At 35.0% G+C, this 20058-nt stretch overlaps 1 protein-coding gene across 1 annotated transcript; it reads right to left on the reverse strand.

Moving 5' to 3' along the window:
- Positions 1-468: 468 nt before the first annotated feature.
- Positions 469-19663, reverse strand: DCLRE1A (DNA cross-link repair 1A; the record flags this gene model as incomplete). Its single annotated transcript, XM_082673030.1, has 9 exons — positions 469-993; positions 1997-2138; positions 7249-7403; positions 8183-8328; positions 10047-10187; positions 13074-13192; positions 14017-14150; positions 15589-17280; positions 19198-19663. 9 exons carry the CDS (start codon positions 19661-19663, stop codon positions 833-835), a joined length of 3156 nt encoding a protein of 1051 aa, XP_082529156.1. The 3' UTR covers positions 469-832.
- Positions 19664-20058: the final 395 nt, after the last annotated feature.

Raw genomic sequence — 20058 nt, forward strand, 5'->3', positions numbered from 1 at the left:
TCCGCCTGCCGATGCAGGGGACGCGGGTTCGTGCCCCAGTCCGGGAAGATCCCACATGCCGCAGAGCGGCTGGGCCCATGAGCCATGGCTGCTGAGCCTGCGCTTCCGGCTCCGCAACGGGAGAGGCCACAACAGTGAGAGGCCCGTGTACCACAAAAACAAAAACAAACAAACAAACAAAGAATTGCAATCTAAACTTTTACTTATCTAATGTCTTGAGTAAACAATTCAGATAAACATTATTCCCGCAAACTTTTCTCCATCATTTACTGGGTAGTTGTCTAGTCTCTTTGAGTCATCTTTTTCAGAGTCAAATTTTGACTTACTGTCACTGAAATTTTATAAGATTGCATAAATGTCAGTTATAAATCCTAAAAACCAAACGACACTATGGCAAATTTAAGATCAATTTTTTATTTAAGTATACATATCATAGAAAAGCTTTATCTCATAAAAATATGCCCCATATTAAATAATTTTAAAGATACGTAATTACTTACATATAATGCTTTCAATCTAGTTTATTATCATGAATCCTTTGGTCCCCAAACCTGCCTATGTTTACGCTCCTACTGTTGGATGCGGAATACAACAGCCCCACAGGGAGGGGCAAGAAACAAGGGTACTAGGCAGACCAGTCTCAATTATCATTGATGATGCTGAGAGGTCCTGCACTGTGAACATGTTATTCAAACGTAAATGAGAAAATAAGCTGTATGAATGACCTTCATGAGGTTTTTCACATAAAGTGAAATATCATATCACTGAAGATTTAACTACTAACAAGCTAGGCCTAAGTTACTTAACTACTTCTGAGTCCTCTGAGGTAACATCAATATCCAGCTTCCAGCTTCCACTCTTCAAAATATTTCTCCATTGTGCGCCTGGATCTCAAGGTGCCAACATTCACGGTAGGTATGATTTTCTGCGGCTTCAGCCATTGAACAAAACGTTTCATCTCTAGGTAGCTGCTGTGTTCACTATAAGGAATCCCTGCAACACAAAAGACAGTGCCTACTAAAAATCAAACTAATAAAACTGCACAAGCCCAAAATAAAATAAAAGAGAAAAGGAAAGCAATCCAGAGTATTTTTGCCAAAAATTCATTGGTGCTTTTTTCTGATAACAAAATTTGCTAGTATCTTTTACAAATAATAAACATTAAAATGATACAAAAACTTTTGAACATTAAAAAATTCTATTACTTTGCTATGTAGACACTTAATAATAGGCATTTCTATAGATTCTTATTTATAAGTAGGCTTTTCTTTTTAAACAATTCTTCCCTTTAAGCACTTTGCCCAGCTATTGATTTCAGGAAAATTCTGGAAGAAATATGAGTAAAATTTAAAGAATGACAAGCAGAAGACTCTTGATTTCCACAGCAAGTAAGCAGATTCCATTCCCAAGCTTTGTACACATAAAAAGGAAAAAAAAAAATGAAGTACTAAAAATCTCTTCATCTTCTTTACTGAAGATCAAATACCTCAGAGAAAGAGGGAGAAAGGGTCCTGTTTTGAGTAAACTAGGATCCAAAAATGTTTCCGTCAGCCATTATTGTAATAAGCCAATCTCTGAGGACAATGGTAAACATCCTCCAAAGATGAAAAAATTAAAGTCAAGTCTGTATCTCTTGCTGTCATCACATCTAATCCACTGTCTTCCTGTCTTGATGTCGCAGCGTCATTTAAACTTCCAGAACACAATGGCACTACCCACCCCTCCTTTCAAGTAGTTCTACAATCTCCCCTACATGTCACTGATCACACATACAGACTGATCTGTATTAGTCAATGTCTATTTACTAGTCATACTCCCTTATATGCATTTACAACATACTAAAGATACAGGTGTAGAGCATGAGGAATGATTTGAACCTGTTAAATTATTAAAGATTCTTTGGTGCCTCTTTTTCCTTGGATCTTAGTTTTACTGCTTTTAAAAAAAATGTAAGGTAATTACAAACATTAAGAGTAAAAAAATTGAATAATTATACCATATATTGAAATGTTTCCTTTGGTCTGGGGAATAATACCCGCCATACTAGTTAACTTGTTAGAATGCGTCCATCCTGTAGGTCGAAAAGCCAAAATCTGATCATATTTCCCACCACACTTCTTCAAATGATTCTGTAAACCCTGTTAAATAAAAAAAGGATATTTATTTAATGGTCAGTGAAGATGGGTTATATGGAATAAAACAGAATGATTAAAATGTTACATTGGCATAGTCACGGAGTTTTCACTTGGTGAACATTAACTTGGAAAACCTAGTGCTGTGCTCCCCCCAAAAATAAAATCACCGAAAAAAAAAATCTTTTCCCCTTTACTTACCTAAGTTAAACAAGTTTTAGTACAGTCTGAGAAAAATAAGATGAGGCAACTTTAAAGATAAGTAATCATGTGTTTTAAAATTACAATTCAGATAGCTACCAAAAACAAACAAAACAAACACCTCTCCAAATCCTACAATTATTAGGATATTAGAGATACTAGCATCTAATACTATCCTTATGAGAGATACTGATATTAACACTGGTAAACATCAATCCAAACATATCCTCATACATATACACCAGTAGAGGTCTGACAGATGGATAAAATATGGAAATAACTTTATAATGGCATTATACTCAACTCAGACATACATTTTAAGATGCATAGTATCTAGTGTTCCCTTTTCAAGTGTTTACTCCTTTTCACCCTTTATGCATGAACTAGAATAATTTCAAAACTTTTCACAGTGCTATGATCAGAAGTAATATGCTAATAAATCTTGAGGTCATCATTAGTGAGGTCATCATTAGTGAGGACATTAGGTAAGATTCTCAGAAAATCAATGACAAATGTTCAACCTTTGAAAGATAAGAGAAATCCAGATAAATGTAACAATGACAAGAGGGATACAAAAAAACTCTAATACTTTTTGGGCTAAAGATTCAACCCAGAGTGTCAAAGGCTTAGTGTAAATTTATAATAAAATTTTAATTTTATTTAAAACAATAAAAAACCTAAAGTGTATATAGTAACATCTTGGATTTCTAGAAGTCTTTTTTTTCTTCTTTAACCATACATACTCTACTGAATTTTTAAAAGATGCTGGTAGGAAGTTCTGAAGAAATGATAAAGACAAATTCACTCATCCATCTATTCATTTGTTCAATAAATATCTGTTCCTGTATTAACACCAGGTGCTGATGTCAGAGTGGTGAGACACAGCCTTCACCTTTTGGAAGTTTACAGCCTAAGGGGAAGACATCAATAAACACCACCTTCTGAGTCTTTTTTTTTTTTTTTTTAATGGAAACCATCTACCCTTTCCTAACTTTTTAAGACTCTCATCATCTATTATACCATCAGCACCTAGGAACTTACAGATTGATCTCTTCAGAAAGGACTCATTTTTTAGCATAAATTTCTAGAAATGGAGATAGTTGAGGATTTACCCTCTTTTCCATTATTATCCAAGTGGATGAAGAGTGCCAATTTCTCTAAATCTCAGCACAGGAATATTACCTTTTTTAAAAGTCCACCAATTTGGTAGAAGACAAACACATCATTTTTTAAAAATTTTTCTTTTTGATTACTATTTAAAGGTTGAACAGTTTACTGTGTTTATCAGACATTAAGATTTCACTTGACAAATTAATAATAACCCTTTGATTTCTCTTTTGCATCAAATAATGATCTTTTATTAATTTGTATACCTACCATTAAACAGTCATATTTCTTACCAACTACTACCCCCCCCCAAAAAGTTTAAGTTATATAGCTATATAACTAAGTTTTCATTACCATAACCCCGGCCCTGCAAATTTTCAGATTTTTGTCTTACTTAGTCTAAGATCTATCGTAATACTATTTGCTTAATTACTAATCCCTCTCTCTTCCTGTCCTCACAAAGAAAAGGAAATAATAGGAAACAGGTTTAGCGCAATTAAACACATAATATCATAAACTGAGAGTCCAGCTATCAATGCAGGTCATCAAACTTATCCATTCTTATTTGCCTCTGTTAAAACACTCGGGAGAACCCACTCAGAAGTAATTTCATGCTTTTCATGAGACAAATTAGAGTTACCATGAAAACATCATTAATCTGTACCACAAACAAAAACATAGGATATTATCATATAAGCCAAACACACAGAGAAGACTGCTGACAGCCACTAGTCTTTCATTAACCACAACTGCAGAACTACTATCATGAGGAATTTTATTATCATTTAGTCAACATAAAGTCCCTGATCTATGACTTGTCTCTCTGTTTAGTGGTAACCAGTTTGTGATTAAAATGCATTCAGTAGATGCCCCTAAAGTTATTTTTTCAGTATGCAAATAATCATTTATAACATTACTGTTATAATGTTTTGCCACATCCCATGAATAAGGTTTAAATCAGAGGTGATAGTAAACTATATACTTACATATATGAACTTGGGATGTTGAACTAGGTAGCACGAATGGTTTCATTTATAGGGTTTCTAAGTCTTTCAAGCCTGCCTTAGAAACCCTGACAATTGTATCAGGTTTACATTTTCACAAAAAAGTCATTAGCTCTGATACGATAAAACTATTTTTGGCTGGTAAAAAAAACTGGCTTTAAGTACTAACTAAAATATAGTCTTATGGTAACTGTCAGCTTCTGCTCCGTCTGTGTTCTGAAGATATGAAATTGTAAAAAATGTCATCAATATCTGGCCACTTTCATGGAGGAAGGGGAAGGGCTACTGAACAATACCAACAACCTGTGACAAACAATGGAAATAATACAGGCAACGATTTCAGATATTCCTTTTTTTGTTTTTTGTCTTCAAAGCAGGTAACTGCCAGGTTTTGGGGTGTTTTTTAAGCATACAGTTCAGTGGTTGTTGGTATAGCCACAAAGTTGTATGACCATCACCACTTCTAATTCTAGAACATTTCATCACCCCTCCATAAAACACTTTACTCATTAGCAGTCACTCCCCATTCCCTCTCCCTCAAGCCCTGGAAACCACTAATCTACTTATTTCTTCAGATTTACCTATTCTGGATGTTTCATATAAATGGAATCACACAATATGTGGCCTTTTGTGTCTGGCTTCTTTCACTTGGCATGTTCTCAATGCTCATTCATATAGTAGCATGTAGCAGTAATTCGTTCCTTTTTACAGCTGAAGAATATTTCTATTTTAAGTATATATAACATTTTGTTTATCCATCCATCATTTGATGGACATCTGAGTTGTTTCCAGTTTTTTGCTATTATGAATAATGCTGCTGTGAACATTTGTGTAGAAGTGGACACATGTTTTCAATTCTCCTAGGCATACACCTAGGACTGGAATCGCTGGTCATATAGTCACTCCATGTTTAACTTTGAAAGAAATTAACAAACTGCTTTCTAAAGCAGCTGCACCACTTAAAAATCTCATTAGCAACGCATGAGGGTTCCAGTTTCTCCATATCCTCACCAACAACTGGCACTGTCTTTCTTAGTACAGCTATCCTTGTGAGTGTACAGTGGTGTCTCACTGTGGTTTTGATCTGCAGTTCCCTGATGGCTAACAGTGTTGATCCTCTTTTTATGTGCTCCTTGGCCATCTGTACACCTTCTCATTCATTCCTTAGCCCTCTGCTGTCACTGGCTTTCTCCAACATCACTTCACTGAAACAGTTCTTGTGCAGGTCATTTTTTCCTCATACGACCTCTCCACAGCATACGGCACTTTTAAACACTATTCTTGGAAAGGTCTAGTCCCTTCATTTCCATAATATTCTTACTTCCCCACCCCTTTTGTCCCCCTAAATGGATAATTTGTCCAAATGAAACTAAGTTAGCAGGAAATAAGGCTGTATTGCATGAAGTAATCTTTATAAAAATTATAAAAATATGCTATACCCTCCGCAGGATATCAGTGTTCATTTTATAATTAACCAACATCCTCATTAGCCTCCATTAAACTGGATGCCTCTCAAATTTAACATATGTTTGCAAAGCTGGCTTAAACACCAATGGACAACACTATGACTTGATTATCCTAGACATTTTTATGAATTATATACTCATGAAAATAGGCCATAAAATTTTTACCATAATCTCATGAAAAGAGTAGTTACATCAGTGAGAATTTCCTTACTCAAGGGACAGAACTAAAATCCTAATTTTCTTTACACAATGTAAGTGTTATTATTTATAAGACAGATACAGTAATCAACACCTAAGCTATTTCAAAAAGCTCCATAAAAGTTATTTCATAAACATTATAGCAAAATTAAACATATTTTTTGGTGTACATTATGTTCTGAATTACTTTTTTTTTTTAAGATGTTGGGGGTAGGAGTTTATTAATTAATTAATTTATTTTTGCTGTGTTGGGTCTTCGTTTCTGTGTGAGGGCTTTCTCTAGTTGCGGTGAGTGGGGGCCACTCTTCATTGCGGTGCGCGGGCCTCTCACTATCGCGGCTTCTCTTGTTGCGGAGCACAGGCTCCAGATGCGCAGGCTCAGTAGTTGTGGCTCACGGGCCTAGTTGCTCCGCGGCATGTGGGATGCTCCCAGACCGGGGCTCGAACCCGTGTCCCCTGCATTAGCAGGCAGATTCTCAACCACTGCGCCACCAGGGAAGCCCTGAATTACTTTTAATACATAGGTTTGATGTATTCCATTGCAAGGTGTCAAAACGTTAGCAAATGGAATGAATCTTAGTATCTGAATAAATCTGACAAATGAGCCCACATAAATCACAGGGAGGTCATGTCATATGTATCTTAATTTATATCTCAGAACTAGCACTAGAACTTTCTCTTTCACTTCTACTGTTTCATTTAATCCTCACCAGTATATTTTCAACGTATATCAATGTTATAGTGGCTTAATATTATACAGAATAGACCTGAAGAAAAGTAAGAACTCCCTAGAATTCTCCACTCATTTCCCTACTCATCCAGGAAGAATGGAGAACAATCTCAGAATGTTTGAATGACCAGAGAGCTGCACACTTTTCTATTTTTGTTTCTTCCTTTATGACAGTTCTCTAGTTCTTAAACGCCTGGTGGGCATATGAATTACTCTATACAGCTGCACACACACACAAACTTAAAACATTTAAAATTCCACTTAAAAAATTTTCTAGGGCAAAGTTTACTTTGACTCCACTGTAACTGAATTCCTCTACGTTAAATGCAAGTAAAATGGGATTCTAGTTTACAATCATCAGATTGCCTTTTCTAGTTCATCCTAAAAAGACATGTCTCTTGAATGCTTACCTTAAAATTAATTTGCATCATTGGGAGAAGGTGAACCAGCGAATTGCACATGTCTGTAGTGATGAGGGAATTAATTTCTGGTATATTGAAGCACTGTAATGTGCTATATTTTTCTTTGGACATGCCCACTTTTGAACCTAAAACATCAGCAATGGCTAAAGGAAAAGTTTAAAAATAGTAAAATTACAGCTTATGAAAAAAATAAAATTACAACTTAACTTTAAAATAAGAATTTAACCAAATTAAAAGAAATTCAAAACATTCACACTTTTGCCATAATATCTCAAAAAGGCTGAACAGGTTTGTCAGTTAACTATGTGGAATAAATTGTGAGAAAGCCAAGAATTTATTTTTAAAGACCTAGTATTTAAAAATTGCATAAGATGTATGGAAAGAGTTAGAGGAGGGAAAAAACAAAATTTGGAGGAGTTAAAACCTTAGCTTTATCATTTCACGTCTTAATGTTTGACATTATGGGACCACAGTTAAGAAGAAATGGAAGTACTTTGCAAAATAGTACAATACTATATAGACAAACTACAGTTACATATCCAAAAATCATTTAGGAACAAAAACTAAAACTGGTCTCTAAAATAATTAATTGATGGTTATCATCAAAGAATGCAGTGAAAGACCTATGCACTAGTCATCTTTCAAAGTTCACTAAAATACTAATGTAGCATGGACTTTTGCTCTATAAACATTTTGCAGATATAAAGGCTACCGTAAACATACTTATCAAATGTTTCCATTAAGTTAAGGCTTTCAAAATTTAAATGAATCAAACTCTACCAAATTTTTCTTTCAACCTCAAAGGTAATATTGAACTGTTTCAGGAAATAAATATCAACTGAAAGAACAGAGCCTGAAAGGGCTTTATGCAAAAAGAATCTGATCTTTAGAATACAGTAAATTAGCTACAGCTACCACCCACCTAGGAAGACTTTCTCTTTTCCAATAGAATAAGTGCCACAGACAACAAGAGCACGTGGGTTTAGAGTTACAGTCTCAAAGGCAGTGTTGATGGCAAACTGGATAACCTCTTGCTGAGACGGAAAACAGTATTCTGGGCTGCAATATCTGTAATATGGAAATATGGTACTTATTAAAAGAACAACAAGAAAGTCATAGCATTAAGTTGGATGCTATTTTAGAAAACAAGCTTTAGCAAAATTACGTACAACAGCAGTATAGTACATTAACACCACCGCAGTTATCTCACCAGTGCCTGTGGTTAAAATATTTGTTACCAGCTATTGATTATTTATGATGGAACTATACATTTCAATATACCTTTTTAATTCTATTTCTTTTATAACCCTCAAATAAAGAAACTGCATTTTTTTTCCTTCAAGAATATTTCTAGGTAGCTATTTTAGCTATGAATTATAAGCCTTAATATCTTTTTTTTTAACCCCAATCCCTATCAAAGGAAATATGATTTATAGGGATTATCTTTTTGGACTAAAGAATTCTGATTTAGTTAAAAAAATTATATATATATACATATATATATATATATTTTTTTTTTTTTGCGGCACGCGGGCCTCTCACTGCTGTGGCCTCTCCCGCTGCGGAGCACAGGCTCCGGACGCGCAGGCCCAGCGGCCACGGCTCACGGGCCCAGCCGCTCCGCGGCATGTGGGATCTTCCCGGACCGGGGCACGAACCTGTGTCCCCTGCATCGGCAGGCGGACTCTCAACCACTGCGCCACCAGGGAAGCCCAAAAAATATATATGTATTTTAAGATAATGAAACTGAACATGAATTTGGTGAAGTAGCATTAAATCAAACAGTTAATATTCATCTGGTTGTTATTTTCTTTTAGGAGATATAGAAATATATACAGTATCATGGGACTACGGCAGATCCAGTTGGGTCTACTTCAATACAGTAACACCCAATGAAAAATTAACGCTATTAGTTATAGATATTTGAGATGAAAATTAAGCACTTTTTCACGAAAAATCTCATAAAGTACACACATTAAAGAAGTATTTTTCCAATTTTCAAAATTGTTTTTGCTGTTCAGCCATAATTCTTATTATTAAGAAAAGACTTAGTCCTTTCTCCTATAAATACTCACAAAGAAATCCAGAATTGTATGTAGAATTAAGTAACAAAGTTTAAAAAAAATTATTTTCTTAGTTCACCTAGTATTTAGGTGAATGGAAGAATTAACTATAGTATTAGAAAACTGGTTGTGGAAAGACCATCTCTTACTAAGATATGCCATCCAAACTCACTTCTTCTTGAAACAGGTTGAAATGGTTAACATAATTTCTGACCAATTGATGAGGTATTTCAATATATAAAAGAAGATAATAGCTTATACTATTATGTAGCACTTAGGAATTCAAGGTTGCCACTTATAGATTACCTTTTGGAGAAAGGAACAAAGTAAGTTTGAATATTCAGACAGAATCTCATTCTCTGTTTTTTTCTTCACAATCATGCTTAATAGTTACAGACACTTTGAAAGGATAACTTTAAAGGGCGTTTTCCTAAAGTTTGCTCCCGAATTTTTCATCCTTGTTTCAGTAGCAAGGTTTTTACATAAACCATATTTTCAAAAGGATATTACATAAAAAATTGAGCTGGAGTCAGTTAAGCCATGCAATCCAAAATTTGTTCTTAAGTATATATTTTTTCAAACAGCATCCACCTAATACTTAAAATGATAATTAGACAGTAAGCCATCATTTTGATTACCTAAGCAAAAGTTCAAATTATTCATAACATGCAGGGCAAATGCTGTTGGTGGAAAAAAGAAGTACACAAACAAAGTTTCTCTTACGTTGTATCTAAGTAAAGCGTGTGGACTTTCTGGCCTGCAAGAAGAGAACGTTCCATGGTGGGATCTGCTCTGAAGTCTCCAGTGTGTAGTATGACATAACCATTAGGAAGATAAAAAAGGATCATGACAGCACCTGGACAGCTGAACACAAACATTTCAAAGGAATATTCTTAACACAGGCAAAGCATCTAAAGAAAGAGTGTTCATTTCAATATCAACAAATTAATATACTTTATTAGCTGACCACAATGACATAGCATTGTACTACAAAGGTATGTAGCATTTTAACTTAAGGAAGTTTATGTCACACACACACAAAAAATGGTGTGCAGGAAAGGGTTAATTCAGCAGGCCAGTGTTGTGCAAACTCCACAGGTCCCCAAGAAAGGCCTGTCCTTAGGAATAGTCATTGGCTCGCCCTTGGGAGATAAGTTTAGAGTCCTTGAAATATTCTGCCTGCTAAGAGTGTTTTGTATGCCTGACACATTGGGCCATGTGTTACTAGTTTGATAAGATAGTTTATGTTAACAGTGTGATCTATGGTGAATATCTGTCTTTGCTCTAGGGGACTGGCGTCTAAGTACCCCAGGTCAATCAACATGGGTGTTGCATGTGTACATGATTGACCCTCAATAAAACCCCTGGATACCAAGGTTCAACTGAGCTTCCCTGGTTGGCCACACCTCCTATGTGTTGTTACACACTGTTGCTGGGAGAATTAAGCACATCTGTGCCACTCCACTAGAAGAGGACACCTTGAAACTTGCACCTGGTTTCTCCTGGATTTGCCTCCATTTGCCTTTTTCCCTTTGCTGATTTTAATCTGTATCCATTCACTGTGATAAGCTGTAACCACAAATAAAACAGCTTTTCTGTGTCCTGTGAGTCCATCTGGTGAACCACTGAGCCTCAAGGTGGTCTTGGGGACCCCTGACACAATGGGGTTTGGAAATTACTGCCGAAACACAGAGAATTTTCATTTTAAATTCTAGGAAAACACAGGAAATAATTACAATTGTAATTAAAAACTTCCCCTTATCTCCCTGACTCCCAAATTCAGGCCCTGATGACTTCACTAGAGATTTTCCACTAAACTCTTAGGGAAGAAATAATAATAATTACTACATGACACCTTTTAGAAAATAGAGGAAGGAATATTTCATGAGAGCAGTATTACTCTGATATCAAAATAAGACAAAAGTGTAGTTTAAAAAAAACCCTATAGACCCATATACTTTTTAAAACAGACACAAAATTCCTTAACAAAATATTAGCATATCAAATCCAGCTATATATTTTGAAAAAGGGTAATACATGAAGACCAAGTGGGGTTTATCTCAGTAATGCAAGGCTGGTTTAAGTCCATCTTTGTCATTTACCCCATTAACATTATAGAGGACAAAAGTTGTATTATCACCTCAATAGATGCCAGAGAAACATTTGACAAAGTTCAACACCCATTCACGATTACAAACTCCCAGCAGAATAGGAATAGAAGGGATTTTCCTCAACCTGATAAAAGGCATCTATGAAAACCCTATTGCAAACATCATACTTAACGGAGAAAGACTGAAAGCGTTCCCCTTAAGATCGAGAACACGGCAATATGTCTGCTCACATCACTCCTATTCAACACTGTATTGAAGGCATAATCCCGTACAATAAATAAGAGAAAAAATATCATTCTAAATGGAAAGAAAGAAGTAAAACGAAAGCATCTTTATTTGTGGATGACATATGTAGAAAATTTTCAAGAATCTACAAAAAACCTACAACAGCTAATGAGCAAGCTTAGCAAGGTCTCAGGACACAAGATCAATAAACAAAAATCAGTTGTCCAACAAGAAGTGAATGGAAAAAATAATTGTATTGTGTCCATACAATAGATAGTACTCAGTAAGTAAAAGGAACACACAACAGCATGAATGAATCTCAAAAACATGAGGAGTGACAGAAGCCAGATACAAAACAGAAGATACTATATGATTTCATTTAGATGAATCCCTAGTAAAGACAAATCTAATCCACAGTCATAGAAAACACATCAATGGTTTCCTGGGTCAGAGTCGGGGTTGGGGATTGACTGGGAAGGAACACAAAGAAAACTTTTGTGGTGGGGAATATTTTACATATTTTTATTGTGGTGGGAATTACATGGGTGTTTACTTTTGTCAAAATTCAGCAAAGATTTAAAATGGGTCCATTTTAGTTATGTAAATTGTACCTCAATAAAGTTGACCAAAAAAAAAAAATCAGAACCTGAGTTATCATAATTGGTGATTAAAACAATAAACAGCAGCGAAGTTAGCAGACAAAAACTTATAGGCAACCGGAAAAAATAACAAGCCTGGATTTTAGGAAACCTAGGTTTAGTCTTAATTTTAATTCTCTAGGCATCTATGATCTCTAAGGGACATAAGGCTAACATTCTATGGAAATTACAAAGATGCATAGCTGACTGACAGTTACATTTTGGCAATGTGAATCCTGACAGTACTTTACATTTAAAAAAATGAGGGAAAAAGAAAACCAATTTCCAAGAAAAAAATCTTCCAAGACTTTAGTATCAAAAACCTAAAGGATTTCTTAAAGGAAAAAAAAAAACCCTCTAGAATCTGAATGGAGTACCAGCTGTTAATTTGTACCAGCTGTTAATTTATGTAAGTGATATTAAAGAAAATGGCAAAAGGTTATCTCTTAAAGAACAGCAGCAATATGTTAAAAGATTTAAAAAAAAAATAAGATGGAGCCTCATGTAAAGCATAGTAATTTAAACTGCATTAAAAAATGGGTTAGAGAACACTTAGAGAATCTCTCTGTGTTTAATCTTTGATCCTGTAATTGGGTACATTTTTTTTCAAAAGGAGAAACACACTTTACTTAACTGTTTCTTATCTTACTTAAATAAGACATTTATGAAATATCAAGCATAATAGTTCCAATAAAAAGTTCTTAAATAACCATGCAATGTGTTTTCCTTTTGAATATTTAAAAATAGGGTATTACTAAGGTAACTTTAATACTTACTGATTGGCATCTAGCAAAACAACCTTGACACCATTCACTATACATTCAGTGTCTGTTGGCAATGGATGGATATATTGTTCTTGCACGTGAAGTTTGCTTTTCAACAGATTGCCAGTTATCTGCAAAACAGGATGTGCTTATTGCTGATACATTAAAACATTAAATATGTCTTTTATTTCATATCTAGTTTAGAACCCAAATATCTTAATAATCTCCTGGTTCTCCCACTTATACTCATGTAAACCCTCCAGAATGCCAGGAAGAACTTTCTAAAATGACTGTGTCACAACTCTGCTTAAACACTGTCACTGATGCTCCCTCACCTGTAAAAAGTCCATTATCCCCATCATGTCATACAAAACCCTTCATGATCTGGCCCCTACCCATTTCTGTGGATTTATCTCCTGTTATTCCCTATCTTGTCTTTAGTGATTCTGAATTATCTGAAGTTCCTGGAATGGGCATACTTCTTAGGTGTCTGTGCCTTTACACAAACTCTTCTCTACCTGGAAGGCTCTCTCCTCTTCCCTCTGCCTTGCTCTGAAATGAGACAGACCTGCATTCAAATTCTGGCTCTGCCATTACTAGCTCTGTGACTTGGGGCATGCCACTTAACCTCTCCAAGCCTCAGCTGCTTCATTAATAAAAAGAAGATAATTCAAGAATGCTTGAGGATAAAATCAAATTCTAGCCAAAGCCCTTAGTAATACACATTAAAATGCTCACCTTTTATTGTTTCCACATAATAAAGCATAATTTAAAAAATCTATTGTAACTATTGACAATAACTCATTTACTTTTAGAATCTCAATGTGGAGTCTGTTTTTTCATATATTTTCTAGAAGAATGATAGATCTTACAATCTTAATTACCTTTTTTTAACCAGACTGGTTAGAAATTCGCTGCATTCTACAAATTCAGGATTTAGAATACTAAAACTTACCTCACTACAATAAACAGGAAACGTGAAGTTTTTAGACAATCCAGCATAATGATCAGAATGAAAATGTGTGAGAAAATAGGCCGTGCAACCTTCAACCAATCCATACCGAAAGGCATCGACTGTAAAGCCAGTTCCTACAATGAAAACACCAACACAGCTGCTTGAGCGATAGCTAACTAAGTAAAAGCAACCCAATTTGCTTATATAGCAAACCCTCTGACACCTTTACATCTCATTTCCAACTTAACTTTACATTTTAATTTAAAAATCTACACCACATAAATTCAGCAAAAGGTGATACTAGAGATGAAAATGAGTCTTATAAGTTTCCATTAAATATCCCGGTATAGGCTTTTTAATGAATAACTGTACAAAAAAATTAAAAATACTAGCTACAAATGAGTTACTTTTTTGTTTTGCTGAATGTTTTCACAATACTTACTGGGCACCTAAAATCCTTTACTTCTGCAAAACAGCAAAAGGAGAATGCTAACTTTATTTTAAAACATGAATTCTCAATGGGGGTGATATTGGTATGCTCCTAAGGGACAAAAATAATCTAATGGCCCTCCAAAGGGCCACAGTACAATAACAGATAAACAGGGTATCTGTAGTATTTGAATTTCATTGTGGGAGGTGGGGAGGAGGAAGGGAAACAAACAAACAAACAAAAAGCCTAAACAGGCTCCCTAGAGGAGCAATAATGAAAAAAATAAATAAAAAAGATTGAGCTGTTCTGAAATTTGTTCATGAGAAAAAACAAGTGCGCTGACTGTGATATGCAGGTACATAAACATACCTCCACAATTCTACGGAGACCTATCCACACGTGGCCCACTAATTCTGGGCTCACTTAAAATACAGAAAATTAATCAAAATAATTATTAAAAACAGAACTGGTACTATGATGTACATAAATGCTTTTCTTTACATAAATATTTTGAACAAATTATACTGAATAGATTTAGAATATCAAAAAAGCATATTAAAATTTTTTTCTGAAACCAAGTATATTTGGGCAGTTTTATATTCTTTTCAGAAGAAGGGTACCTGTTTTCTTCAATAATAAAATTCATTTTACGACACATTTTCCTACTAACTCATCTATGAAGACATGAGAAATTATAAGAACATGAAAAGACTGAGAAACTAAGTTATGATATGGTTTAAAAATGTTTAGCATTTATTATGACCTGCATAACCTGTGACATTTTCCTTCTTCGAAGCTATTTAGTACTTGCATTTTTCTTAAGTGCTTAGAAGCTGTTATTATGGTTACTTACAGAGAGCCTTTCCTCCTTCTGTATTAAGCTGATCTATATGAATCTTTGTCAGATCTGTAATATCTATCTAAATAGTATAGTACCTTATATATAAAATATGTTTAATAAAAGTTTGCTGAATTGGAGTAAAAAAGATTAAATAGGAAAAAAAGTCTGTTACAGGTCAATGAGGTATAAAAAGTAAACACACAAAAAAATTGTTTCACACACACATAACATGGGCAATGAACATGTAATACAAAAAAGTTGCATCCTCGTAGATATAGGAAGCCTTGATATTTCAACTTACCAGGTATTTTCTTATAGAATGGACATGTCCTTTTCCTTAATTCTCCTGCATTCGAGGACTCTGGGATTTTCGTGTTCCCTCTCTGCAGCCTGCCATGAGCTGATTTTACGAAGACTCTGTCTTTACTTAACTTGACTGTTCCAGGTTCTGTCTTGTTACGGTGACCTGAATTCTTCTGATGTACTCCTTCCTGCAATGTATCTGACTTTTTAAGTCTCTTTCTTTGATGCTGTGACCTCTTACGAGAAAGTTCCACAGAGGGCTGACTCTCACTTAAATTATTTGCCTCTAATTCTAAATCACTTAAAGATTTTTCTGTTTTCCTCTTGCGCTGCCGGGACCTCTTTTCATTAGGACTTACAACTGTATTTAAGTTCATCCCTTCTAATGCACTTTCCACCAGCAATTTCTCTTCTTTTCTCTTGGGTGGTAGTCCAAAATACACACCTATATCCATTTGCTTCATTACCTTAGTAGAAGGTTGTGATGCGTTACACTTAGGGTCAGATAGCAATATTTTCAAAGACTTAGCAGCAGTAGGTGTACTAGAAAATATCGCTGTATTTAAAGCTGTAACTTTACTGTCCAGCATACCATCTAATGCCTTTCTGCAGAAACATGCTGAGTTCGTATTGTGCTTAGCATTGAAATTCTTACTTGATAATTCTCTAGTTTTACTTTGGGTTGGTTGGAAAGAATGACACCCCCCTCCCTGGCTTTCAAAAGGTTTTGACATTTTACCCTTAAGTAAGGGAAGAGAAATTTGATTGTAAACAGCTGATTCTTCAATTACCTGTTTATTTGACTGAGATGAGTGAAATTCTGGCTCATCAGGTTTTGCTTTAGTAGCTTGGCAACTAGGAGAAGTAAACCTCTCTGCTAATGCAGGTGGAAACAATATAAAATCATCAGTATATGCTGGATCATCACGTAAAATAATACTCTTATTTTGGAAAGTAAGTTGAGACGAATCATTTAGAGTGTTGCATTTATACAATTCTTCATCGTATTTATCCTGAGTTAAGAAGCTATCCACTTCGGGGCAGCTCTCCTCCTGGTCCTTCAGTAAAGGGTCATGGAGTTTTTTAGACAAAGTGGAGCTATTTTCATCTTCTTCTAAGCTGCCATCTTTAGAGCTTTCTGTAAAAAATAGTTCCTGTTGTGAATCATCCAGCTTTTCATCTGTATCATAAGTTTCTTCATCACTTTGAAGTGGAGAATAGGAGATTTCACAGTTGCTAAAGTCATTTTCTGGCAATGTCAAATTTATGTGTTCTGGGCTGTTTTGACTGTCTAATTCTTCAGCAGGAGGCAAACCAAATCCTACCAGTTTGTCATTATTAACAAGTTCTGTAAATTGTGGGACTTGTTGGGAAGTTTGGCTATTTGTTGAAGAGGAAACCTTTTTATTAGTTTCAGTTGGAGACTGAGATTTTCTTAGACATTGTGTCACTAACAAGGGATCAGTTGAAACATTTTTTTTTAAGTTATCTGTTTGTTTCTGATATGGAGACCATCTTTCCTTACGCTTACAAAGAAAGCCTGAATTAGTCTCACTGAAACTCCCACCTGACTCATGGGATGGATCGCTGAAAGGACTATTACCAGCCCTGCTTTGAGCTAGCAGGTGATGAGTGTATCTCTTGTAATGAGAAGGAATTGTTGAGGAACACTGAAGAGCATCAGGACACTCTGAAAATTTTAATAAAGAAAAAAGTATTACCGGATCAAAGCACAGACTAAGCTTTGACAGTATTAGCGCTATAAATTAACATGTAAGTGGAAAGTCATCAGTCCAACTTTGAGGCCTTAGGACAATAGCTATCATTATATAAACAAAAAATCAGCACACAGTAACAGTAATCCAGTATGGTTTTGCAAGGTGCTAGTTATTATTTTTAAATCAATATATTCTTTTAAATTTCTTTTCAAATACTCTCTTAGTCTTATTGTTAGTCTTATTTAAGACTAACACCTTTTTCTCCCCACTAAAAACTTTCACAAATATGAGCTCCTCCAAAATGCATGTCATGCTTGAACTAGGTATTTCTGAACCAGGTGCTACAAATTGATCCCATCAGTTTCACTCCGTCCCTATTGCTCAAGCAATAAAGAGTAGAGAAGGCTGGTATGTCTCTCACAGACCAAAGTTCTACCTCAATTTTTGTCTTATCAGGCAACACATATGTATGACAGTTGCAGTACCAAATTAGGTTCCATTATTTAATATTCACACTGTATATGAAACAGTAATAGCAATCTTAATTAGAGCTGTTCTAAACATTTTAGGTTCTGTTCTAAGATTTGAAATTCAGTTTGATAAACTGGTTAATAATAAGGCTTTAATAATCTGGAAACTATTCCCTGTCATACCTTTATGACTGAGAAACAGTCTGTAAAGCATCTTGGCATACCCTACCCCTTGTATGTTCATTTTCAGGCCTGTCAAAAAATGATCCACTCCCCCCGCAAAAAGATGTCACATTAAACTGGAGACTTCATTGCTTAAAAACCCACCTCATAAAAGTATATGTTATAGAATAAAATTCAATTCAAGAAGAATCCACCTGAGATTATCCATTCAAAGGAGTTTAATCAGTGAAAAAACCAAGAGAAAAACTCTTTGAGGTAGCTTCATCTATAAGATATTTCACCCTGAGTGCTCACCACGGGATTCCAGCGGCCATTTCTGACTTTCAAGCCACTGAAAAACAAATTACTAGCATTTGATGAGGCTTTCTCGGTTGTATAAGGCTGGTGCCAATTTTTTTTAAGTTATTTTGCATCTTCATGCAGTACTTTAAAATGAGAACTAGAAGTTAATAATAAAACGTCTTCTGAATCATAGTTAACACGAAAGCCATACTGAATATTATTTTTATTTTAATGAATTTTGATTCTTTGAGATTTAAAAATTTATGTATGGTATATATAACTTTTAAATAATCAAATCATCAATAACCATCCATTCTCCATATACTACAAGTAGGATTTTCTACATATTAAACATGATATTTATTATATAGTTTAAATGATAACAGAAACATAGTATTACTTCAGTTCTCATTTGGCACAATTTTATTTATTAGAATCTTAATAACCAAACACTCCTTCCTAGTTCTTCTTTCTGTCCATTAGCATGATGACCCCAACACAGCCGTATTTAGAAGGCTGGACTACATTCATGATTCTCTAAAAGTTTGTTTCATAAAAGATAACAAAATGGGCAAGTTGGTTAGCTTTTAAGAACCCTCATCTATCAGATGTCAATACCACCTACCTTATGCAGCTGAAAATATCTACCATAATATGTGCTCAATTAACATTTATGAAAAATCACAGATTTTTAGGGACTCTTATGAAATAGTAAAATGCATTTATACTGTTTTCAAGTTTGCAACTTGAATTGACTGTTATCTTTTTACCCTTCACAAGAAGCATAACAATGCATTACCTTGTTTCCTTCTACGGTTAAGTCATTTATACTTTGAGCATCTCATCTCATTTTTGGTTTACTGCTTACCTGGCTTGTTTCACTGGACTGATATGTCTGACCTAATGCAAGTCTTTTTGACTAGTTAGAGTCCACTATCTTTTTTGGAATCTTACCTGTTTCGGAGACTGGTATGGAATCCAAACACTCAAAAACATGCCATCGAGGTGTTTGACCTAGCAACGAGGAAAAAGGCATCTGGCAGTTTGGACAGTACCCATCATAAACTGGTCGTATCTTCGGAGACACGTGTTTGTTTTTGTGAGTCCTACAGTGCTTTCCTGGAGTGGCCTCCCTGTCTTGACACTGCTGAATACCGTCTCCACAACTAGAGTTCTGACTGGAAGCGACAGAAGTCTGACTGTCTGTTTCTCCAAGGCACGTTTCGGGGGCCTTAACCTTCTTTTTACCTTTTACAGTTCTTTTTTTATTTCTGTTTCGTTTTGACTGGTATTGTCCATCTGTTGCTTTCTCAACAGATTCTGGAATATTCTCAGAGCAATTATTTGGATGTACTTGTTTGGGTTTTCTTTTGGATTTGTATTCCCAGATGTCTTGTTCCAGAAAAGCATCCTCTAACATGGCAAAATGATTTTGATCATTAAAGAAGCACTAATCTTAAGTAAATTGAGGGTCTATGTCTTGTTACAAAATTTTTAAATGGAATTATTTTGCTCAGGAAAAAAAAGTAACAGAAAACCCACCAACTTGATGGGAATTTAAAGCTCTGATAATGAATATATTGGCAAACTACAAACCTTATACGTGAGAACACCTACTGTTTCATTTATAGCACAATAAAATTAACATCTGAGTTTTCCATTGTGTGTATTTCGATTCAGGTATCTTGGCTTTTTCCAGGACTTGATTCATAAAAATTAGTGTCAGTAATACTTTGAACACTAAACCCAATGGGAAGTATAGGTTTAACAGTTCAATCTTAGAAGGAGCTTCGTAAAATTGTTATAAAGCTCCTG

The sequence above is a fragment of the Grampus griseus genome (assembly GCF_964374135.1).
Source record: "Grampus griseus genome assembly, chromosome: 16".
In the NCBI taxonomy this organism is placed as follows: Eukaryota; Metazoa; Chordata; class Mammalia; order Artiodactyla; family Delphinidae; genus Grampus; species Grampus griseus.